Source organism: Heliangelus exortis, chromosome 3 (assembly GCF_036169615.1).
Source record: "Heliangelus exortis chromosome 3, bHelExo1.hap1, whole genome shotgun sequence".
Taxonomy (NCBI): Eukaryota; Metazoa; Chordata; class Aves; order Apodiformes; family Trochilidae; genus Heliangelus; species Heliangelus exortis.
This window is the reverse complement of record NC_092424.1, coordinates 8,098,915-8,124,756: the sequence shown is the minus strand read 5'-3', so window position 1 is coordinate 8,124,756 and position 25,842 is coordinate 8,098,915. Positions and strand designations below refer to the sequence as shown.

General features: G+C 37.6%; 1 protein-coding gene and 1 long non-coding RNA gene across 2 annotated transcripts; one reads left to right on the top strand and one right to left on the bottom strand.

The window, feature by feature from the left end:
- Positions 1-1,642: 1,642 nt before the first annotated feature.
- Positions 1,643-17,750, bottom strand: EXO1 (exonuclease 1). Its single transcript, XM_071739089.1, has 13 exons — positions 17,579-17,750; positions 15,360-15,479; positions 14,342-14,465; positions 13,470-13,607; positions 13,045-13,257; positions 11,469-11,656; positions 10,556-10,652; positions 9,747-9,963; positions 8,489-8,738; positions 7,622-8,105; positions 7,004-7,105; positions 3,653-3,846; positions 1,643-1,986 (listed from the first exon to the last, which is right to left on the bottom strand). Exons 1-13 carry the CDS (start codon positions 17,737-17,739, stop codon positions 1,845-1,847), a joined length of 2,430 nt encoding a protein of 809 aa, XP_071595190.1. The 5' UTR covers positions 17,740-17,750; the 3' UTR covers positions 1,643-1,844.
- A 4,185-nt stretch (positions 17,751-21,935) lies between these two features.
- LOC139794031 (uncharacterized) lies at positions 21,936-25,842 on the top strand. The gene is made up of 2 exons (XR_011724922.1): positions 21,936-22,928; positions 24,496-25,842. It is a non-coding gene; the product is annotated as an uncharacterized lncRNA (long non-coding RNA).

The window sequence follows — 25,842 nt, the reverse complement described above, 5'->3', positions numbered from 1 at the left end:
TTCATTAGTCTCATTTATAACCAGTTCTGAATTGGCATAAATATACTGTGTAGTGGCTGCAAGGGGCAAACTGCACAGGTTTTTTGTTACAAACAATACAAGTGGTTTATTTTAAAGAAAACAGTTAATACAATTGCACAAAATAGTGCAAGATCTAAGCCTCCTTTCTTTCCTTTGCTGCTATGGAGATACTGACACCTTCTGGCAGGGAATGATGTAGCCAGCCAAGAGCTTTTGATCCACCAGGTGGTAAAGTCCTGACAAAAATTAATACTCCCTTCAATTCACCTGTCCTTGAAAATACAGGCATAAACATTTTGTCTCTTCTGATTATCCACTAAAGCAGAAAAAAATAGCTTTTTGGCTGGAAAGGCAGGCAAAAGGCAAGGATGAAACTTTGCAATTCTCACACTGATAAATTAGAGGAAAGCAGATTACTTTTAAGTTTTCATTTGTTGTCATTATTATATTTGTAGGAACACAAGAATTCATTCTAGGCAACAGTTGTATCATCGGAAATACAGAAGCATTTATCCCTGGCTTTTATTTATCTCATCATATCAGAGAAAAAAAAACAAAACCTCATTGAAGACCAGTACTGAAACCCCCTGACTTTCTGGAGTAAGGATTTTCTATCAGTGTACATGCAAGAGGAAGCCTGTCCTAGAGCATCATTGCTTTGCTTCCTTATAGCCCTCACCTTCAGCTATGGAGAAATGGAGAAATAAGAAGACTGTTCCCACAAATGTACACATAATCTTCTCTTGTAAGCAGCTTTGTAATTTAATGCACCTGGACACCTTAGTTTCATAGATGCAAATTATCTTACAGAAAAAAGCACAATTGAAAAAAAAAATCCTGCCTTCAATAGGTAATTTCCAAACTTCACATTTTTGCAAAGAGTTGAAAGATGGAAAGCTTTCATCTGAGGAGTGGGAAAAACACACTTCAAGATATCATGTTCTACCTTCCTCTGCTGCAGAAAGAAATACTACCCTTTCCTACAAAAAGGAAAAAAAAAAGTTAGATATAACTTTGCAATTACTCAAATCCTAATTAAGGACAGATATCTGAAATCCCATCATATTATTTCAGGATAATTTGGTAATCTAAAGCAAGGACATTAGCCTCCTGGATTCTTTACTTTTAGCTGACTGGCTCTTGAAGACTGGTTTGTTGTGAGGACAATGCTCTTTCCTAACCCTTAGCTCTAAGGGCTGATCTTTTGTTCAGAGATCATTCTACTAACATGAGAATTTGAGGACCAAATATTTGTGATATTCCTTTCTGCAGGCCCCAAGTTATTCCTACCAATAACATGACTGTATATAAAATAATAAATAATAAAAACTAACAGTTGAGAGAGCTGATCTTACTTTAAAAGGAAAAAACCAGTTATTAGAGTGCTGGAAGTATAGTGAAGGCTGTTACAAACATTGAACTGCTTTATTCCCTTCTTGGAGCCAGATTAGACTCAGGAGTAAAGAGACAAAAAAAATAACAGCTGTTAAAAATTAATTTTGTCTGTGTAAAGGCAAAGCCATAGCTGTTGTAGAAACTTGGATTTTGTATGTGACCTACATAAAATGCCCAGGGGTAGCTGGAAAAGGTTTGAACAAAAGTGTAGCATGGGACTTCAAATGAGAACATAGCTGAAGGATTTTATTCCAGTCAGTACAGAACTATACCTTTCAGTTCATGCTTTTATAAAAATGATGACAAATTACTAGTCAGACTAAAATATAGAGTTGGTTTTCAAAGCATCTTTTCTACATTGATGAAATATCCAGAAGGTAATTTTTGACAATGATTAAAAGCACATCCAATAATGTACAGCACAGGACTCATTGGAATATAGCTCTCTGAACATGGCTACATTCTGGATGATTAAAGATTTCTTCTTCTGTTTCTGGAGTGAGCTGTATATTATCTTTGATTGGAGACAAGGGATCTGACTTTTTACAAGAGGGAAGTTTTTCATACTCTCTGCATGAAAAAAAAAAAAAGACAAAACAAAACATAACATTATGATTGATCACTGAAAGTGATTGCAGCTGTTGCAGTTATCCTGTGACAGAATGACAGCTATTAGCTTTACAGCTGAAAGGCTGTACATACCCCATACAGTTCTGGGTTCTACACCCTCCTCCTTAATATTTAAGTCTTCTGAATGACTGTTTCATGCATCCCACAGTATTTATTTACCATCAGACTATATCATTCTGAAGAAAAGGTTAATTTAGAAGATTTTAAAATCCAAAACAAACAGAATACTCAGAGCTAAGTAAGTCATGGCAGTGAGAAAAACTTTTAATGAAATAAATTTAGAATTCCTTAAAAGCTAATTAAGAATTACTTTATTTACACAGAAGTAACATATACAAAAATACATACCTCCAGAAGGTATCCAGAATTTACACACCAACAAAAACTGGATGAATAAAATTTGGATGTTGGGACCCAAACCTTATGACCATCAACAAAGGAAAAGAAAGCCCTCTACTTGTTCTATCTGCCCACGTTCTGACAAACCAAAACATGAATTTTCTTCCTATGAGCAACCCTGATCACATTTCTAATTTAAAGCCAAGTAATACATACACACACACTTCCACTTCCTCTTTGAAAGTGCCATTCTTAACACCCATCAAGAGGATAACAAAGATTTCTAAAAATGTTAATAGCACAAATAATATTTTTTGAGAAAAATCAGTTGTATGTTTATAATAGTCTACCATATGGCCCTAACTTTTAAAAATATAATACTAAAATCTGACTTAAAATGTGCTTAGTCTCACATTTACTACCAGTGCATATCTGTACAAAGATATCAGTTCCACAAAGAGAACACTTTTTTCCTACTCACATTTGGTTTCAGGTTAGTAATAATAATTAATATTTAAATAAAACTTGTTTATTCAAAAGTTAAGATTGCAACTTATAGCTGGGAAAGCTTTGCCACCAGTTTTCACTTGAGCCTATGGAAAACGTTTAAGTTAAAAATACCTACATGAGTTTTAGTGTTTTTTTTTAAATAATCATTGTTCTTCAAGTTCAGACCTTGAAGATAATTTGCAGGAACTTGAAGTTAGCCAAATCACCCACCCAAGGGAAAGGAATATCATTTTATAATGTGCAAAAAGGTCCCATAACCAGAGACTTCAGCTGATGAAAATATTCCACCAACACATCATCATCTTGAAAGCAGAACAGTTCTGACAACCACCCATCTCAAAATGTGAGAAGCACATAAAATTAAATAGAAACAACAGACTACATTTGCCAACTTTTATACAGCTTTTGCATTTACACTAAAAATGCCTTTTGGTATTTGATGTCAAACGATGTTAATATTGTTTGTATAAATTATATTAAACTAAGCACACTACATTAGATTAATTTTAGCTGAGAATTCTTCCTGGCAGAAAAGACCCCACATAATTAGAAGAGTGTATTTACCACAGATCATACTTCATGGTTATATCAAGCTTAGGAAATTAGAAATGGTATGTAGAAAATGCCTATCTTAAGCTATTCATTGAATTGGGTGAAGACAACAAATGTAGAGTCTGCTTTGAGAATAGGTTTTTTTGCAAGAAGCATACAGGGTGCTAAGGTTCAAGAAACTCACCTTTTAAATTAAGAAACTCACCTTCTAAATTGGAAGTTTTTCCGGAGTTCACCAATGGTGATTTGGGGTCCCCCCTTATTTTCAGCATCACAGTGATTTTTCTTCTGCACAGGTGACTGTTTCCTACTTAATCCACTTACTTTAGCTGGTATCCAGGGCTTGAGCTTTGTTACAATATGTGACTCTACACAACTGGACTTATGTAAACCAGGAACCTGTGAGATTTTAATATAAAGCACAAATAGTTAAAATAGTAAAACCATCTACCAAATATTTTTTTTCCTAATCTGTTTACATGAGTGAAAAACAAAAACTCCTCTTAGAATTCTGAAAGTTGATATTGAAAAGCTACTCTTTGGTGACACTGTGATATTAATGACTCCTTTTTTCATGAACTCTAAGCAGAGCACACATATCCATGTGATCCCAAGGATCACTAGACCTCTAGTTGGACTTTCTTCCCCATTTCTGTACATGGAACTCAAAATGGCTGTGCTTGGCCAGAGGAGCTCTCCCAAATGCAACCAGTTTGAATATATGAATTAAAAGAAAAATACATGGTTTCGTTATATAATTTATCCTAGCTGTTTACCATTATTAGAAAACATATGCCTCATTTTCAATTCACTGACCAGTTTCCAAACAGTGAATCTATTTTTTTTTCTTTGTACAAGTACATGAAAATCATTGTGACATGACCCAATTCCTATGACCATTTCAGTCAGTGTGATTTTTACATTTTACATTCTCATCCCCTACCACAATCTCTTATATTCCTGTCATTTTTCTAAGGTCAATATCAGGCTAACTGGCTGACAGCTGATCAGACTCCTGCTACCACACTTTCCAATACTAACACAACATTATTGATTGGCTTTGCCTGCTCAAGCTTCATGCTTGGTAACGAGCTTATTTTAACAAAAGAAACACACTAAAGCTTGATCTGCTGGATTTTCTCCCTGTAGCTTACCACATTTCATAAATTAAAAATTGACCTTTTGCTATTTGATCACTGTCTTCCCATTTGCACTATATGTGCATAGTCCTAGCACAATACTTAATTACATGCAATATACTTTTATATCAAGTTAATTTTCTTTGCCAACTATGCTCACAGGTGGCAAGAGGCCACAAATGACTTATTCGTATTTTCCACCATTTTTTTTTCTTAAATATGCTTTAAGTTTTCCCCATTTTTTTAGGAAGAAGCCTTTAGGAAGCACTGGAAGAAGATTTTACAGTTTGAGCCCCATATTGTAGAATTACTGAAAATTACAAGCCTCTAAATGATCACTCACCTCTACCCAGCTATTTAGCTATTGTCTGTCATTATGTGGACTCAGACATTAATAACTAAAGTACTGTACCTGCAGAAGAGATGGTGATTGTCAACAGCTCTAAGTTATTTTACAGTTGGCTAGTTTAGGGCACCTAGGTTGTAAATAATGCTAATATTTCCCATTTGGATAATGTTAAGAATAAAGCATTTGCTCAAAATGGATCATCTTTTCTCTTTTGCTGAATCATCTTCAGAACAGCTCAGTTTACTTTAGGTGCTTCACTTAACTAATGCAAATAGCTCTTCCTTATCCAAGTATTTACTATTTATCATCTAACACTTTTTTTCTTAAGAGATATTGGCAGCCTTTTCTTCAAAGAGAACTTACATCTCCAAATGACATTGCATCTTGTCATTCCTTCCCCTTGACATTTCTTAAATGTTTTCTTATTGAAATAAGAATGTTTCTACCTCAATACAGATCTTGAAATCCCAAATAAAATTTGGGGGAAGAAAAAAAAAAAACAAACTTAAAAGGCAGACTATAAATTGGATAAGAATACTAGAAATAATAAAAATAAAATCCTAATACTTCTTGTTTTCTAGTATTTTGCTGCTTATCACCTCAGCCATCTTGCAACATGTGCAAAGTCACCCAAAATTCTACATTTCTTTGTGGTTCTGAATTACAGCAGTTATGACTTCACTAACACAAAAGTGGGCAAAGCTGCAAGTCAAACACCCACTAAGAAACTCCACTTCAATTCTGGCTGCTTATGCCAGAGGTCTCACTGCACCATGACTCTCAACAGCCTGAGGAGAGTCTGGGCTGTCCAGAGTTCCAAAGGAAGTAAGTGGGGGAAATCCCCCTCGTAGCATCTTGCTTTAAATCAACACTACTGTCCTCAAATTTTCAGCAGATTGCTGCTGTCTGAAGAGCTCCAAGTATGCTGAAAGTTTGTTTTCATATGATGCTTCAATTACCTCAGTACTTCAACCCTACGTATTCCCCAATATTTAGTTTATCCATTCTCCCAATATATATTTAAGGTAAAACATTAAGCAAAACATATTAAATAAATTCTTAAAAACAAAGTAATAAAAGTCTGAATCCCAGAATGATTTCATCATCCTTGGGAAAAGCAGAAAAATGCTAATCTCATGAAAAATAATAAATTCTTGTAATCCAGTGTTCCAGAAAAAAAAAAACAAAGAAGCACATTCCAGCTTAATACAGAAGTTATTGACAATAACCACAAGATGTCACTATTATACAAAACACAGATTTGTCAAAATGGAGCTTTTTAGTCTGTCTATGCAAAAGAATTTAGTAGGGGTGGATATAAAAGAATAAAGCATTTTTCTTTCGTTACGAATCTTTTGGCCAATTCTGACAATGCCTTAAGGAGTTAGAGTAGGTCTGTGTTATAAACTAGACAACAAAAATTGCTTAAACTCTTAGAAATGACACAAAGAAAAGGCAGAAGTTTAGTCTGAAAACATCTCAGAGATCACACAGCCATCAAATAACAGGTGCTCAACCAATAGGAAAAATAACTGACATGCAGGCTCTGAAGTAAAATTGACTGTCCCTTCCCTATTGACTTGTTAGTGTCTAATAAGGCTTTTAACTAGAGCAATTGAACAGCAAAGGTTGGCTAAAACCTTCCCAGATTTTGAAATTTAAACATACTTTTTTTTATTTAAAGAAGGAGACTACTAAACTATCAGATTTATCAAGCCAGGCAATGAAATTAGGTTGTATCTTGTGAGTATATCTGGATTAGGAACATGATTGCAATTTGCATCATAAAACCTGTTTATTTAGCACATCGGAGAAAAATTAAAAGAAGTTTTTCTTGTCTTAAGTTTGGTTTATTCTTTTCTAAGAACAAGTTGCAACTGTGATATCAGTTATAGGTAGCCTGGTAACAGTTCATTTCAGCTCTGATACAGATGAAAAAGCATAGTTTTCTCTTTCCAACATGTGCATTACTTAAGTTTCTTAAATAGTTCTAAAATGACCTCGGAGATATCAAGACCTGATTTTCAGTGTTTAGTAGAACTCATAGTAAAGTTAAAAGAACTCTTACCTTGGTCTTTATGTTCACAATTTTTCTGCCAGTTTGAGCACCAGAAAATACAGGAGACCGATTATGTTGACCATCAGCCAGTTTTGACTTGGAGTCAGATTCCTTCATTAAGAGAAAATTAATTTTGTTTTAAAAGTTTGGATTTTTTGTTGTTGTTTGTAGTTTGGGTTTTCTTGTTTTGTTTTTTTTTCTACACACAATGTATATTTTTATGTCTACACATACTTTATAAAGGATAATGTTGACAGTAATTTTAAGAATTTATATGAAAAGCTGGGCTTAGTCTCAGCAAGTAACATTATGGTGACATTTTTTCTGAAAGGCCTTCTCCATGGACAAACAAAAGCAGAGGAAAAAAACTATCCCACCAGATTTTTTATGACCCACCCACTGTAGTGACAGCAGGAAAGACTGCAGGAAATACTAAAATCAGAGAGCAAACTTGATTTTATCTAATAAGTCAATCCATTCTACACAATGATGTTACACATTGAGAAGTTTTGTTAGCACAAGCTATGTAATCTGCAGGGTATCATTTTAAAGAGGAGACTTTTCTGCCTAATTTGTAATTTACAATTGTTCCAAGCAAATGCTAGGAATAACATCTAGTTATCTTACTTCTGCATTTGAACTGTTGACAGATGAGTCTTCTGGTGTTTCTGAAAACTCCAAGCTGCACACTGATGTTTCACAAGACCTTTGAGACTGTGATGACCGTTCAAGTTCCATTACAGAGGATTCCTCCTCTGATTCATCACACACTGCCCCACTCTCTGGTTGTACCTCACTGATCTGATCTTCCTGGGGTACAACACAGCTGCTTGTCCCCTGGTGAAGCTGCTGTGAAAATACAGTATGAGGTGGACCAGGATTTCCTGAATTATTCACAAGGCTGCTCAGCCACCGAAAGCAACCTTTCTGGGTTTCTCCAGGAGGTGTACAGACAGTCCTTGCCAATTTTTCAGTATCTGAAAGCTGAGAAACATCTTCTGTAACATGTTTTACTTCCAGTTTCTGGAAATCCTGCTCAGCATCTTGAGTTAGATCACTGTCATCCTTCTTTGCTCTACCATCAAACATAATCTCATTATTGCAGAAAAACCTAAAGTAAAAAAAAAAAAAAAAAAAAAAGGTAAAGGCAAGGGAAAAAAAGTTACGGCAAATGAGTATTTTATCTCCAAAATCCCACAGGTGTCTCTATCCATCAAGTTGATTTTTAAAGTGCCCTTGCAGACATGAATTATTTTCACAATGGGCTAAATCTTAGTCCCTTAGGAAGAGATTTAACAGATAACAGTAAAAGCAGTGGACAAAGTATCTGTAAACATGTCATTCGTTGGCTGAAATCCTGGCACAGAGCCTTCTCCATCTTAATTTGGGACCACAGGTACATTTATATCATTGTATAAAGAAGTCCAAGGTATTATTTTACCACAACAGTGAATATTATTTTGCTATTTACTAAAATATATTATGCAAGCATACCTGCTTCTTGTTCCTGGAACAATTACAGCATCCTTCTCTTTGTTTTTCCTTTGTAGAAAGAAAGCAAATTTATTTCTAACTCCAGGCAGGGAGTTAGAGCTTTCTTGAGTGACAGAATTCCCTGAAGAATCATGGCTTTGTTTTGCTGAGACACTCTTTTGTGCTTGACCATCATCAGCACTCTCCTTCTTGAATTTTTTTGCTTTTGAAAATGAATATTGGTTCAACAGATCTCCATCTGAGATTTCCTCTAAATCAAAAGACAATTTCAGCATCACTGTAGAAGCGAGTTCTAGAATTAACCAGTTCTGAGATAACTCAGCATTACATATTTACTCTCACAGGCTTAAAAATATTACAAAAGTCTTGCAGGAACATCTTTGACAGGACAGCTCAGAAGGCTTTAACACAGTTGCTTGCTATTACATAGGCTTGAAAGTAACTTTCCATAGAAAGACAGATGGAGTGAAGCCTGAACTGAAGTCAACCATGATATTGTCTGGGTTTTGGTGCGGGTTTGTTGTTGTTTTTGTGGTTTTTTTTAACATTTTGAAAACCAAATTAACTTGATTTAAAGGCAAGTTGCCAAACTACAGATTGATAAATCTGTAGGGAAGGTATCAGGAGTCAGAGGCACAAAAAAGGAGCAGTAGTACCATAGTCAGAAAACAAAGGAAAACACTTAACATATCAGATAAAGACAATGGGAACAAAGAAGTGCCCTTTCTATTACAAACCCAGTTTACTTCAGCATCTGTAACTTATGTGGTGTAGAAGACAAGACAGCACAGGTTTCCTAGGGAAAGCTGGAATTTAAAAACCCATCCAGGGGATACAGGCAGCACACTGTTAGAATCTACAGAAAATGGTCTTTAAACTTTCTGTCTGCTCAAACATCAACTCTAGGAAATAGGCTGCCTTCATGTCTTCACAAGCCATTACAAGATGGAAATTAAAACAAAAATATCTAAAAATAGAACAATTAGTATTTAAAAAAAGCAAAATTAAAGCCAGATTTATATAAGAAAATCGAAAAAAAGTTAAAATCAAGTGCTCCTGAAAGTTTGCTGCCTCCTTTAATCATTTCAAAGGCTTTAGTATTATGGCTGAGTCTCACAGGTTGTTGAAAACAGAATACAGACAAGAGAACTTAGAGTTTAGACCTCTGAAATCTCATGCCATCAAACCAAAAAGAAAATTGCTCCTTACCCCACAATCTCCCACCTGTATTTATATACTTATTTTAATAAAAACATACCACTCCTTGGCCTTTTTGCAAAGAGCCCCTTGCCTGCAAATTTTAGGCTTTTAACACTAATTATCTTCTCCATGCCCCTGGTTGTTGGTTTCTCTGGTAAGTACATTTTATGAGGAACAGCATCTGCAGCAGGCACAAGTTTGTAGTCTCTGCTCCAAATGCTATTTACATGATTTTCATGTCTGTCATTCCAGCCACGACTTCTCTGCTGCACAGGCTGAAAAAATAATTAAGAAAAAAGACATAGGATTATAATTTGGTTTTCCACATAAGGTTTCCTCATTTAGAATATTAAGATGCTTTCACACTTGCACACCAACTGTTGACATAATCTATACAAACATTTTATTTTTCATTCCACATCACTCATACTTCCTACATAAATTATTTTTATTTTGTGCTGCCATAACTACTTCATTCCAATATGGCTCAAGAGAGCTGCTATTCATTCCACAGTTAAAAGTTAAAATTTTATTTCTATCCAGAAAGGCTAACTTGGGAAAATATTTCCCTCAGAGTTGCATACTTGGAAGGAATATACGTTTCAAAATTATTTTGAGAATTTTCTTTTTAAAAGCAGTTACTTCTGTCAATAATACTAAGGACTAATCATAAAAGTAAGACAAATATTAAAGTCAAATGCCTTGAAAAATAAGATTTTACCTATACATAGAAAGAGAAATAAGGTTTTGTGAGAGCACACAGTTTCTGTAACAGTAGAATAGCTTTCACTGCCTGCTCAGCTGTGGATATCAATCATTTTACCAAAATCCAAATCTTAGTATATAACTTCAGGACAAAGATGTTACCTGTGCAGTGTCAGGATTATAGTTATCAATTTGTTCCATTGTATCAATATCAACGTTGCCAATGGCAATCTGAAAAGCAGTATCATCACCAAAATGTCTGTCCCCATCATATTAAGGGAAAATATTTGAACATTACATTAAATTTCAAGAACCTCAGCATTAAAGTTGGACTAGGAGGATCCCATTTTTACACCAGAAAACATTGCTAGATTAACCAAAAGCAGTAATACTACTGCAGATGATTCAATTTGATGCAACAGCAACTGTAACAGAGCTGCAGTTTGCAAATCATGAAAGTCAAAAGGAAAACCTTCAATGATCAGCAGGAAAGTTACCATTTTTCCCCTTCCTAATTTCTGGACATGCTAGAATGACTTGAACACACAAAGCTAACAACTACTTCAAGAGTTCCCCTCTTTCTTCATTTTTCTACTCTTCCATGCTGAAATTTTCTGACCCACAAATGTGACAAGATGCTATTTGTTCTATAGGAAAAGATATCAGATAAAACAAGGAGTGCTTAGATTCGGGAATGAATTGAACCCAGACTGCAAGAACACAAGTGGCAGAGATTATAACACAAAAAACACATCTACAAATTAAAAACAGTTGTAAAGCAACTCAAACAGTTTAAATATAACTTGTGTTTAATGAGTTGCTTTCTAAAAAGAAAAAATAAAATCAGTAAGTTCTGCCTAAAATTTGTCCGTGTTAGGTTGCTCTGTTACTCCCTGGAATTTTTTTTTATTAATTAAATCAGAGCAAAAGGGAAAAGAAAAAAACCCAAACTTCCTAAGATTGCAGAAAAGCCAGACTTAAGGCAAAAACAGATGTCATGAAAAATAGTTTAAAACTCCATACCTGCTCACCCTTCTTCCCCACCCCCTTTGCTGTTTCAACACAAAAAGGATACCGTCCTGCATAGGTGAGTGCTTCTGGATCAACATCATCTCCATACCCATTCAGAGGAACTAATTTTCTCTTGACAGGATCAAAAACTAACTGATAAAGGAATGTATTATTGGCTCGTGTAAAGCCCTGTATGTATTCTTCTGATACTGTTATATTCATCTTCAAGTACTGCCCCATTTTCTTAATAACCTGTCAAAAAAAGATGTTGCTTAACTGCTTTAAGTATATCCCACAAAAGGTTAAATACTTGTCAATAATTAAGTATCATTGCTTTTCATTAAATGTAAAATGTGTTACAACAAGCAGAATCAGTTTAGAGCAGGAAAAGCAGAAGCTTTGTACATAATTTTCTTTCTCTCAAGCCAAATTAAGTAATTTGTAGTAACTGCAATTATTTGCAAAGACTTCCTGTCCAATAATTAAAAAAATCTTAATGTAAGTATGGAACATCTCCTTAAGGTACATTTGTTAAAATTAACTCACAAATTCATATTGCATTCATATTACCAGAACACACAAGCAATAGATGGGTGTTTTCAAGGTACGAAGAAGCAGAACTAATCAGATTTCTTCACCACCCTCCCCCATTACTCATCATAAAAAGACCAGATTGATCTGTTAGCTCCTCCTTTATATTGTTACTACTATTAATTCATTGTCCTCTACGTTTTTCAGTTTCACAGAAAGCATATTATGTTCTTTTGAGCACCATATTTGTCATTCTGCCAGAAGAATCACTCCTCCCTAAATAAAACATCAGCTCTGTTTTTTTCATGATCATAAATACAGGCAAATTTACTCCCATCATTAGGAAATAAGAGTTCAAATAGGCACTGTTGGACTATTTGATGTCTTTTGACTGACTCGTGACTTTTCAACACTGCTGGAAAAGAGCAGTGATGAATTACATGACAAATTGCTAAGTAAAAAGCTTTTCAAGTTATTAAATACTGATATTTTGCTAAAAAAAAAACCAAAAAAAACCCCAAAAAACAATAGCTTCAAGGAAATGATGATTTGTACAGGGAAAGTTTGAAGTTCCCTTTTTACTTCCAAATAAGTCAACCAGACCAGTTGCTTTGATGCCTGCACTGTGTCAATTTTTCCCCACAATACTTTAATATGAAAATGTGTGTATCCATGTGTATGTCATTAAATGCAGAACAGGAACCAACTAAGATTCCCGGTCTCTGGCCCTTCTCCACGTAGAAAGAAGTGTACTTATGCAAAGGGAACAGCTAATTAGCAGTCCTGATAACTAATGTGCAAAGAGAAAAGATCTGGTAACATGAGGGAGAAAAAAAAAAAAAAAATACAGTCTAAAAAAAATTGTCTGTCCTCAAATACAGTTTTACCTTGAAGGATTAGAAAAATTATTCAAGTTTTAGTGGTATATTTCATGAAATATATAACTTCAGCACTTCAGTAAGTTCAGCTCAGCATAGGTATAAAATACTTTTTAGCATTCTCCTCAAAATGGAGGAAGTCAAGAACCTCTCCGATTTATTCAGGGTTCATTTTATATAGACAAATACAGGCTCCCCAAACCTCCCCACACAAAGCAAAGCCAAGTTTACCTTTATAATATCTGGATTATTGGCTAATTTTAATAATTTGCATGCTTTAGCTAACCCAATTCCATGAATTGATGGGAGATAGTCACAGCCAGAAAGGATGCACATGTAGCGGAATTTCTCTTCTGTAAATACATTTCCAAGCTGCTTGCAGTTTCCCAGCCGAGCTTGATCTATCTCTAGGCCATTTCCAAACTTGTCAATTTTCAGAAGCACCTGGAAATTAGGAGGAAGTGGAAACAATTTTCACCCACATAAGCTGGTTTGTTGCTTAGTGTAAAAAAATATGCTAAGTGCTATTCTGGTCCGTTTTGTTTCCCTGTTTACTGAAGAAGAGTAAATTTATACATCAAACCCACCTAGCAACTCAGAACTCTGCTTTTAAGATAAGAGTGAGAATTAAAAGCTACCAATATATTCTTCCATACCTTTTTACATCCAAAAGCTAAAAGATCAGAGTCTTCTGTAATTATAGCTTGAACCATGCCAGTCTTATTAAGATAAGCCAACTGAGCATCAGCTTCATAAGGAGCAACAATGCAATCAACTCCCTGGGCTCGTGCAGCCTGTACACAAACAAAAAGGGTAATTAATGAAAAATTATGCAAAGTACTTCTATGCTAAGAGATTTGAAAGCATAAGAACCCCCACTTCAAAAAAGTGATGATCTTCTTACCAGCCTGCACTTCCCACCCCCTCTATCAGCCTAGTATTTCATTTTCAGTTTAGACCTATATAGACAAGTTTACAAAAATAACCAGTCCTGCTTATTGTATCTAAATGCAGGTGCCGGCTTCAAACACTTGCAAATTATTCTCAAAGTGCACTAGAACAACTGGAATTCTGTTTTGACAAATGTGCTATGATGGCAGTGAAAGGATGACAAAAAGCAACTAGAAAGGTTTTTAAGCAGCTTCATTTTTTTTCAGTAGTCTATTTGCAGGAACTATCCAAGGGAAAAAAAAAAAAGTAAGCAAGCAAACAAAAATCATGCTTATTTTTTGGGTGACAAAAGTCAAACTGCAGGTTCTATCACAGTCAGTTTACAGCATTAACAAGAGATGTATTTCAGTTGACACTTGATCATTTTTTTACAACTGAGCATAATAATTCCAAAGTTAAATTTTGTTATCAATTCCTAATATAAATCAATGTATGAAGGAGAATTAGAGGCTAAACAGGGGGCACCGGCTTGTCTTGCCAACATAGAAGAGGTAGTGATGTAGCAATACAGAGTAATACATGCTACCTATAGTTGGAGGGCTTTTTTATAGCTGTATCAACAGCAGCAACAACTTACTTTAATAACTTCATGAGCCATAAGGTGTGTAACATTTACACTGCGCCCAAAACAGTCCCTAGCTTCTGAGAGTCTCCCTTCCTGCAACAATTGCTTCCCCTTCAGAAGATTGGCCTGACGCTTCCTAAAAGATAAACAAAAATATCCACCAATCTCAGATTATTTTTCACTTAAAAGAACGAGTGACATAAACAACAGAGACATGCAGCATAAGGGGGAAAAGCAAAACCAAAACAAAACAAATAAAAAAATGTTTTGCAGATGAACAATTCCCAAATCTGTTCTACTGTGTAATATTTTAAAACTGCAAGTCATTCTATTGACAAGGACACTTAAATTGGCATGCTTAAATTTATAATGTATTGTCAGAAAACAGCAACAAATGAAGACCTGAAATCAGCAGTGTAAAAGAAGAGATGCATTAACACTCAAGTTGCAGTAAAATAGATTTAATGGAATCTGGAAGAATCTGACACCAGATACTTCTGAGTTTAGAGGACAGAAGGCATAATTTACCTCATTTCATAAATGGGAAATTGTTTGCTCCACAGTGAAAGAAGCACATGTCCCATGAGAATTTATAAATACAAACCACTAGTGAAAATTTTCACTGTTTCAGTAAGAAGTCCCATTATAAAGGGATGTGAATCCAAATCTTATTACTTGTAGAGATATATGAGGAAGGTGGTATTATATTTAAATGCAGTTATATTGGAAAGGAATATTTTTGAGCAGAGATCACAAGCAGGGGTAAACCAAAAGCCTTTAAAACACTACAGGAACCAATACTCTGAGGTGTACTTCCTCTATAAAAGTGCTTTTTATGAAGTGCAAGTCTATTTTTGGAATAAAACCTCTAAGAAGTTTGTGTGATTTTTTAAAATGTAATAACACTACATTGCAGGAAAACTTAGCAGATTACTACCTAACTGAATTTGGAGGTTTTTCAACTTTGAAAATTAATGATACAGTTAAACATACTGCTTTACTTGAAAAATCAATACAGTTCAGTACTTACTCTCGTCGGGCCTTTTCCACTTCCTTTTTAGATGGTAGAGTGCATCCATCAAATACCAAAATTGGTTTAATTCCAAATGAGAGGAGCATATCAACAAGTTTCATACAGAAAGCAACATAACTGTATCAACAATAACAACAGAAAGGAAAGATATACTTTATTGTTAAACAAGTCTGTTGCATTCTTTATGTTTGCAGGAGAAAAGAACTAAGTTTAACACTAACTGTTGTTCAAAGATCTTAATAGGCTGTGTATTTCCCCAGCTTCACAAAAAAGGTAAGAACATTTGAATGTTGGTTTGGTTTTTTTTTTAACAAGTCAGAACTGGACTGACTGCTCCCTACTCTTACACTAAATTAAATAAGAACTTGAGTAGAACTCAGTCTGACTTGCTGCAGCACGATTCAACGCTGCCAATGACTTTACAAGTTAAAGTATGAATCATCTTTTTAGTTTCAGCATCTCAATTCATAATGGCCAAGGAAAAAGAAGGCAAAATAGCACTGTGCATTTTATTTCCCCCAAGCCTTGTGAACAGCAGACTAAATGCACTTTTGGGGAGCTGGAGGAGGGATGGGGTATTAAAATTCTCTTTGTAGAGCTAACCTCTCCAGGCAGTAGATACACACTACAGACAGACATGAAACTATATCTTCCTACACTAAAAGTACAGGCACAGTACTGAAAATATTCCAGGAGTTCAGAGGAGAGTTCCTCAAACTCTGTTTCAACACTGAAGATGGTGCACAGACCAGGAGACAATCCTCCACTGCCTTCCAAGCCTGTGCTTTACTAAAAATATTTGTAGGGAATTCCAGGCTTTATGTATTCCTTAGAACATCTGATTTTCTTGTTATTTCTACAGATATGTACGAGATCATTTCAGCAGCAGCATAGCACTAAAATCAAATAGCTGCTGTAAACACTAAATGCTCAATAAAATAAAAAAAAAAAAAAAATCAAGATTATTTTCTCTTTTAAGGACACTGTTTAAAATAGCAAGAACAACCTTCCCAGCAGGGAGCAGGGAGGAGAGGGAGTGAGCCAGGAGCACTTAAAATCTAAGGACATCAGCATCAAAGAAATCATATTTAGAGCTACAAAACATAAACCAAAAATAGTGAGTAGGATTGTATCTGTATAATACCCCAGTTAGAACAAATTTTAAAGTGTGGTTATTAAAGTGTGTTTAGAGTGCCAGTAGAAGGTCAGCAATGACGTGTGCAGGGAAACAAGATTTGGTCATAAAATATTCATGTAGTTAAATTCAGCCACTGCAGTTTCCTATGACTCAGTGTGTCTCCTGTCAATTTCTTTCTCAGCTGAAGTGCATCCTATTCTCAGGACCCAGAGAGCTCCACTCCCTTGAAAGGCAAGGAGCAGGGTTAGATGAAACTCTAGTTCTTCATACCAAAAAAACCAGGGGTTAAAGTTTAGAACCCATTGAAAACCACCAGCTCCTTCTTGACTCCAAACATTTTATCAAAATTTCATAAGGCAGGTCTGTTCCAGACTAACCAATGTAACTTTTTTTCTGAACAGACAAAGATTAATCTCTACATGAAACTACATGCAACCCAGAACAAGAGTTCAACCCTGTTTTCCACAGATGGGAAGAACTTATGGAAATCTGATTTAAGTTCCAACCCTGAACTATCAATACAACCACAATTTATATTAATTTTGTTTCTTAAAATATAACTGTGTGAAATACCCATGTTACATTAGAAAAGCTACTTACTAAAAATACACTATAGTATGTAAAGCAAAAAACTTGCACCTTGTTCAGAGCACAACACACCTATCAGAATTCCTCACGATTACAGCTTTTGTCACAGCATTATTTACAAAATACCACCTTGTGCAAATAAGGTTCATGAAAACAGATGCTATGAATTGCATCTACAGAATCTCATCAAAGAGATTAGATTGTAATTGAGAGTGAGACAGCTGGAAAAAACCCACTAAACTTGCTAGTGGTTTAAACAAAAATGTTCCAAATATATTTTAGAGGGTACTTTTCTCTCAGTATATACTTGATGTGTATTTTGTACAGTGGGAAAGCTATTTATGTATAACCAACATACAACAGGGGCTGCCAATCCAGAAGAAACAGTAAGAAGTGAAACTGCTTTAATTTAGTTTTAACTCACGAAACGTCAAGTTGACAAAACTTCGACTGGTAGGAGGGCCGGGATGGAAACGTAACCAAGACTTACAGATCTGTGGGCTCTCCTCGGGCCAGCTTTTCAGCACAGGCATAAGCGCCTTTGTGCAGCCAGCAGTAAGTGTCCACAGCCACCGCCTGCCCTTTGTATTTCTTCACGTGGGTTGGCTCCGCAGCCTCCTTGATAAACTGGAGCAGGCCCTGAATCCCCATGGTGCTGCTTAAACTGCAGTCGGGAAAGCACAAAAAGGAGAGCAAGGCTGAGCCTCCATCTTAGAGCCGGGCAGGGCAGGTCGGGGCAGGGAGCAGACACAGACCTGAGACAGGAGAAGCGCCTGTGTGCCTGCACCCTGCGCAGCCCAGGCTCCTTCCCACCCTCCGGGGAGACCCAAAACGCGCACGGCTCCCGGCAGACAAACGGGGCCGGGAAGGCACATCAGGGCCTGCGGATGCGTCCCCCTTCCCCCACTCCTACGTGGGGCGGGCGAGGGCCTCAGGGAAGCCTCTCTCAGGGGGAGACACGCACGCACCGGCACCGGGAGCGCTTCCTATGCGGGGCCGAGCGCGAATAAAGCAGGGCTCGGGGCCGCCTCTGCCATGGCACCGCCACCTCTATCCCGGGCGGGACGGCACTGCCCGGGCCGGGAGATGGGTGAGGGTGACAGAGAGGCCGGGGGGAAGAAGGTGAGGAGTGAGGGGGTGACAGAGGGTCCCCGGGGGGTGACACAGAGGGCCAGTACCTGGTGTAGGGAAGCGGAGGCCCCTGCCCGCTCCGCTCCGTTCGACCGTGGCGCGCGGCGTCCGCTCGAGGCTTTCAAGCAGCGCGCGCTCAGGGCATTGGCCCCGCCCCCTCCCGAGCTGGACTACAACTCCCAGGATGCCCCGCGAGGGAAGGGGAGCGGTATGAGGCGCGTATGGCGGCCCGGGAGGTACCGGTTGGTTCCGTGTGTTGAGTACCGGGAGCTTTGGGGAACTTTTTTAGTGGAAACAGAGCTTGAGAGGTGAGGATTTAAGGGAGAGAGTGTAGGGGGAAGCGGTTCTGAGGGGGAGTGGCGTTAAAGGTGAGCTCGTGAAATTTGCGGCTGCAAAAATACTGAGTGCGAGTCCGGGGTCTGAGGAGAGGGGGAGGAAATTGGGGTTTGAGTTGGGAGGAGCTGGGGAGGAGACCTTGTTGCTCTCTGCAACTACTCGTAAGGAGGTTGCAGGGAGGTGCGTGCTGGCTCTTCTCAAGTGAATGATGATGGGACCAATGGAAATGGCCTGCAGTTGCACCAGGGGAGGTTTAGAGTAGTTGTTAGGAAGAATTTTTTTTGTTTTTTACTGAGTTATCCAGGCACTGGAACGGGCTGCCCGGGGAGGTGGTGGAGTCACCACGCCTGGAGGTATTTAAAAACCGTGTAGATGAGGCACTTCATGCTCTAGTGGGATGGTGATGCAGATATTTTATTTGGGAGGGAGATGTTGATGGTTGGACACACTGATCTTAGAGGTCTTTTCCAACCATGACAATTCTGTGAAATACATTAAATACATGCTGTGGCAAATTCAGTTCTGCTTTCTCAGTAAAATGTTGAAACACAGGAAAATTTTGCTGCCCTACTTTGAGACTAAAGTGTGTGTTTGACAGCTTAGTGAAGGCAATGTTTCCTAAAGCAAATTTTCTGTAACAGTGCACCAAGTCAGTAGTGGAGAAAACTAGCCAACATCCCCCAAAATTATATCGTAGTATTACTGTTATTTTCAATTCTTTCTATCCTTGCTATCTGATCACATCTGTACCCTGGTATATGGAAAAGTTTTTCAAGTAGTTGTCAACTAAAAAAATTCCAACAAAATCAACAGGCAAACCCCCATAGGAATAAGAATGCATTTGTATCTCTTGCTTCTTAGAATATTTGTGTGTAAAGAAGGTAACCACCAGTGAATATAAGTTACAAGTCTAAGCAGAGGTATGAAGGAGGAACTTCAATTCAGTAACCCTAAGTTTTTACTATTGGTGTAACCAGTATTCCAAAAGAGTCATTTTGAGGTGATGGGCATACTGATCTATCCATTCCTGACAATATTCCTCGGAGTGATTGCTCCAGATCATGTCTGACAATGAACATGAAAATTACAAACATGAAGTATAATGGCATCAAAAGGCATCACTGAATTTTGTCAGGATAAAGGAATGAATCCTGCAGCTAATCCAGTGAGAGTGGAAGCAGGTCAGTGATTCCAAAGGAAGAGGTGAGAGACAGGTGCTACAGCAGTGAAACCCTAGGGTTAATGCAAGAATTGGTGGGCAAAGTAAGAATTTTAAAGCTGTATTTACATACTCCTATAACTGCTTTCATTTTAAAAAAGCCCTGGGCATCCATATGCATACTGACATCTGAAGTGTGCACAGGGGAGTTTTACAGCAATAGTCCAGCTGCACACAAAAAGGCAAAAAATTAACATCTTTGTTTCACAGATCTGTTTAATGCTTTGGGACATCTCATGCATGGGATTGAGTACCTGCTTAAGCATCTGTTGCAATATCTTATTCTGCCTGTTTGATGCATTAAATCCATAAGTCAGCCATAGTTTGATAGACAAATGTGCTCTGCACATATCACAGAGTGGGACAACGAGGGACTGCAGTGCCAAACTTCATTTCCTCCTACTGGCAACACACAAATGGAACCTGGAATAGTCTCAGACTGTTCTTACTCCTGATGTTTCTTGTCCTCAGGAAATATATCTTCTTACCTTTCTAAAGGGAGCAAGTGTAATCCAGAAATTCAGTAAAGAATGGGGAAAGAATCAGAACAAATGAGAAACTATGAATGCAAGACCAAACTGTGCAAATTTTCTCTGCACTCATAAAAACCTGCATGGCTGCTTCATTTATTGAGCTATCACTCAGATAAGACTGGAACAGATACAATAATGTGTGCATGTTTCCAGCTGCAAGTAATGAGTTCACTGAACCAGAAGGCTTGTGAACACTGTAGAGTAAAAATTACCCCTGCACTGGAATAGATGTTTTTATTTATTGTTTTTCTGAAATTAAAAAAGAAAGCATGATGTTTAACTGGTTTATTATGTTGCTTTTAGTGGAGATCTGTGAATCTGGTGGTTGAATTCTGATTAGGGGATATGTCTGTTTCTATCAAAAGAGTTTGAGAAATCATTGTATTATCTGGGAACAGAGAGAAAATGTTAGGTAGGGGAAAAAAATATAGTACCTTGTTTGAAATTTCACACAGTTTGAATATCTGGTCCGTTTGTGCTGGTAAGTAGGAAATTACTTATTTCTATGAATAATGTTTTCCATAACTGAGCAACATGATTGCACATGTCCATGAAGGCCTCATGAAAATATAAATGCCTTGAATAGCATAAGTAAACAAATGTTGCATAAATGCAATAACTAGTAGAACTGCTAAAGTACAAATTCACTTTAGACTACCTTGAAGAGGGGTGTTTTTTTTTGTTGTTGTTGTTTGTTTGGGTTTTTTTTTTTTTTTTTCCCCTCAGTTTCCTCCACAGGTAGGAACTATGTGTCATGTATCTGACGTGTCCTGACAAGATCCTGCTCTCACTCCAGAAGGCCCAGCCAGGTGTGGGCTGGGCAGAGCACACAGTTCCATTTCCCACATCAGGGCCAGTGTCAGCCATGTTATCAAAGAAAAAAAAAAAAAAATAGCATCTGGGGTGTTACTACTGCAGTTGCGCTGCAAAAATTTGAAGTTAGAAGTTAAAAACAGATTTTCTGGATCAAAATGGTAAATGATGAGTCTGAGTTTGAAATATGTAACAAAGATTCATTCTTTTTCTTGTTAGTCAACATAGAGGTATGCTTAAAACAAAATTTGCACTGAGAAGTGCATCTAGGCTGATATCTACCAGGTAACAGTTTCTTTTTCTGCTTTCCATTTTGAAGTCTATAGTTCTTTTGATATTTTGACTCCATTACAGGGATGACTGAGCCAGCATGGCAGAAAAACATTTTTTCTGGATAGCATGGACAGTGGGGCTTAAATTTAATGCAATTTGGTTTCACCACATCTAAATTATTACTTCTTAACAATACTGTGTGTGCACTGAGAAATGTATAGAAATAATTGGGCAATGGCAACACCATAAGATGTTTTAAAGATAAAAATATTGATTAAATCCCTCTTCACTGATTCTTTTTTCCACTCCGTGACTTTGCCTATATTTGACATGCTCCAGAAGTTCTAAATTCAATTACAATTAGAATTCTATTTGGATTACAATCACTTCTCTGAATAATGTGTTCTTATATCAAATCTGACATTTTTTTTCCCCTCAAACTGCTGTATTCATAGAATTATAGAATCACAGAATAGTTTGGGTTGAAGGGACTTTAAAGATCATCTAGTGCCAGCCCCCTGCGTGGGCAGGGACAGCACTGGATCAGGTTGCTTCAAGTCCCATCCAGCCTGGCCTTGAACACTTCCAGGGAAGGGCATCCACAACTTTCCTGGGCAACCTGTTCCAATGTCTTACCTGCCTCAGTGAGGAATTTCTTCCTAATGTCTAACCTGAATCTATTTTCTTCCAGTTTAAAGCCATTATCCCTGGTATGAGAGTAGACAATATACCCATGTTGTTAAAAATTTCTTCTACAATTCCATTAAATCTTTTTACTATTTTCTGTAAATTACATTGAAAATAGACATAAGGTGAACCTCAGAGTCAGAAGAACTGGAGCCTAGGAACTTGCATTTAAGGAAGCCAGAGCTACAGAATCCTTGCCCAGCTCACATCTTCTTCTTTGATTCCTTAATCAGAAAGCCTGGATGCCTTGAGCCAGAGGTGCAGTTTGTTATAAATGTCTTAAGCCTGTTTATTCATGACCCTCCTTCATTACATGTCATAACCTCTATAAAATAATGGAAATTGTATACAATGAATCAAAGGCTTTGTTGATTTCAGTAGAGTTGTCTTGACTTATCCTGGCTAATGCCCCAGAACAGGACTTGTAGCCTGTATGACTCGGAACATTTTTCCTCTGCATCCCCTGTATGTTCTCCAGAAAACTCTTTAAATAGTTTTCTGAACTCTCCAAGTCTGCCCGGTGTGTGGGCTGTGCCAAGTTTAGGAGTTATACAGAGCTCTTCCCGTTGGGGAATTATACAGAGCTCTCTATATATATAACTCTAGGCATGATTAAGCTGTGCTATCAGCCTGTTTCAGTCATTAACAAGAAATTGCAAACAAACCAAACTGCCACAGATAAAAAAAGTTTGGCAAGTGCTGGGAAAGGAACAACTGTGTCAAGGTATTTAAGGTGAGAGCCTGAGACAAAGGAAACCTGAGTCCTTCTCAGGCAGGTGAGCAAGCAGCACCCAGGAGTCCTTGCTGTTGATTTATTTAACTTGGTGCAAGGGTCCATTGCACCTGAGGTAAGCTGTTCCTACACTGTTCCTAAACTCTGCATGTTTAGTCTATTTTTTCTGAAGAAAGGGATGTTGAATAAAAAAAAAAAAAAAAAAAAAAAAAAAAAAAAAAAAAAAAAGCTTGAAAATATTCCTTTCTCCAACGTTTCTGGTAATGGGGACTGTGAACTTGCAGCTGAAGTCTGTGTCTCACAGAAAACTAGGGAAGCATGAACCATACAGGGACTTGGTTAAAAGCTTGATTTAAGCCAGTAGCTCAAGTAATTTGGCTAATGTAGATTAGAATCTAATGTAGATTAGATTCTCAGGGATCTAATTCCAGCTCACAGACATTTTTATGGGACTTTCAGCCCAGAAGAAGAGAAGAAGATAGATGTTTGCTTTTTGTGTACAGGCTCCTCAGTGTGGGCACTGGAGGTTATCTCCAAAAAGCCAGCAGGATTCCCCCATAGGGGGAAATGAGTATTTTGCTGAATTATTAGAGTGAAATGGCCCTCTCTTTTTCAAGTGGCTGATGGGAGGGTTCTTCTATACTGCACCCTGCCCTCTGGCTGCTCTCATACATTCTCTCAGGTGTTCTTCCTTACTGTCTCCCTTGCCTGCTCCTCTTCCCCTCTGCATTTCTGCAGGTGACACAGTGATTGGGACAGAAGAGACAACAGGGGAGGGGACCCTGCCTCATCTGCAAGTGCATGCATTTACAAACTTGTCATCTCCTATATTGAGCAGTTTTTCTAAATCATGAAAGTTTAAAGTATTCTTTTTTATTCTGCTGTGCACTGATATTACTCACTCACTTTACATCCATCCAACACAGTTACACTCAAGATTCTGATCTCTGGAGAAGCAGTGCCTTCAAACCAGGAAGCACTTTCAGCATCTTGCTGAATTCCAGCTTTAAGAACAATAGCAGTGTTAGTGAGGGCTGAAAAATATTTTGGCTCATGAAGGGAATGGAAACTTGAAAACTAAAGAGTTAAGAGTCACTCAATGCACTCACAGGTACCCATCCATAATGCTGTTAAGGCAGCTTAAAGCATAACGAGAACCAGTTTCCATTTGGTGTTGTTAAAGCTTGGTGGCACTTTTTATCAGTCTGCTTGTTTTAGATAAGCTCAGTGGTGGTCTGAGCTGACATATCATCTGGTTTTTGTAGCCATGTGGATAACACAGATATTTCACACAGGTGGATGAGATACAGATGTTCTATCAGATTTTGTTAAAATTTTTTTTCCCATTTTTGGTGGGGAAAAAAAGTGATTTCAAATATTTCCAGATAGGATGATGAAATAGGTTTTGTGCTTTCTGGGGAAATGAAGGAGGCTTAGTGACCTACCATTTCCCTTGCTCTGTTATTCTGGGAGAATCCTCTCTTTTGGAAATACTGCATCAGATACATCTAACCCCACTAAGTGTCTGTTCCTTTTTGTTTCTCATTTAAGTACTCTTCTATGTTACATGGAGTAAAATTAAAATAGGTTAATCAGTAACTAATTTTTCCAGCAGCAGCTGAACAGTCTCTCTGTGTTCCCAGCTGTAAATAATCTAAAATCTGTCTCTTGCTTTTATGTAGGTACTGATATATTCCATATTGCTGAGTCTTCTAACAGCAAATGAAGAATATGTATCTGTTCCTCATTTCCATTTTATATTTGCCTTTGAAAGTCACTGGCACCAAAGAGATTATATTTGGTCATAATAATTTCACAGAATATCAAGTAGGTAACATGAACCTGATTCTCTCTGTCCCACATGGTGGATCAATGGAACCCAAAGGCATCCCTGATCGAGAGGCTGGCTGTTGGGATGAAAAGACGTCCTCTTGTATTTTCTGTCATGAGTGTCCTCTTGGAAGTATTAAAAATTCAAAGAAATGTAAAGTATCTACCAATCAAGACAGGTACACGATAGAGGTGGCTCGGGCTCTTGCTGAAGAAATCAAGAATATCACTAATGGCTTCTTCCCACATATCATTATCAACCACCTACAGAGGTTCAAGATGGATGCTAACAGGGAAAAGGCTGAAGCCTCCTTTGGAATCCCCCAAGCAGAACATGCATGGGAGGAGTATATGGGATTTTTGACTGCTGCAAAATCACGGATGACAGGGGGCCTGATTCTGGACATCCATGGACAAGCACATCCTGAACAGTGGATAGAGCTAGGTTACACACTTTCAAAAACTTCCCTTAATTCAGGCATCTATTCTGCATCATTTTCCTCAATTAGCCATCTAGCCAGTCAGCTAGTCAACGTGTCTGCTGAAACTTTGGTTGCAGGGAACAGAAGTTTGGGTAAATATATTGAAGAACAAAAGCACAGTTATGTTTGTGTGCCTTCTCCATCCAATCCTAGCCCAAATAATGGGAGCTATTATACTGGTGGATACATAGTAAAGACTTTTGGTTCCCGAAGTTCTGGCACAGTTGATGCCATTCAGCTTGAACTACCCCAGTGGGTGAGGGCAGCTGAAGAACGCTCCAGGTTTTGTAAAGCATTAGCAAGGGCTGTAATGAAATTCTGGCAAACTAACTACTGCAGTCAGTACAACCAGGGATTGCTGCCGTGCTGAAAGAAGTTGTTCTGCTAAGAAACAATTCCATAATTCTGTAATGATCTGGAACAACAGAACAGCTGATGCACCTGGAGCATTTAAGCCTGCAATGTAATTGTGGATGCTGGTAGAAAGAAGATAATCTGCAAAGGAGTCCATTAACAAAGATAAAATCCACAGCTAATACCATCAAGTCCATTAACACACAGCTTTGTACTCGAGCCAGCATTGAAAAGACTGCTTGAAGATGAGTGGGTATATTGGGAAGTATCACTTGCCTGGCATGCTTTTCTCTGATTAATTTCTTTCTAGTAGCATCCTCTGTTCTTTAGCATACAATAAAAACCTATTCTTCTTCTAATGAA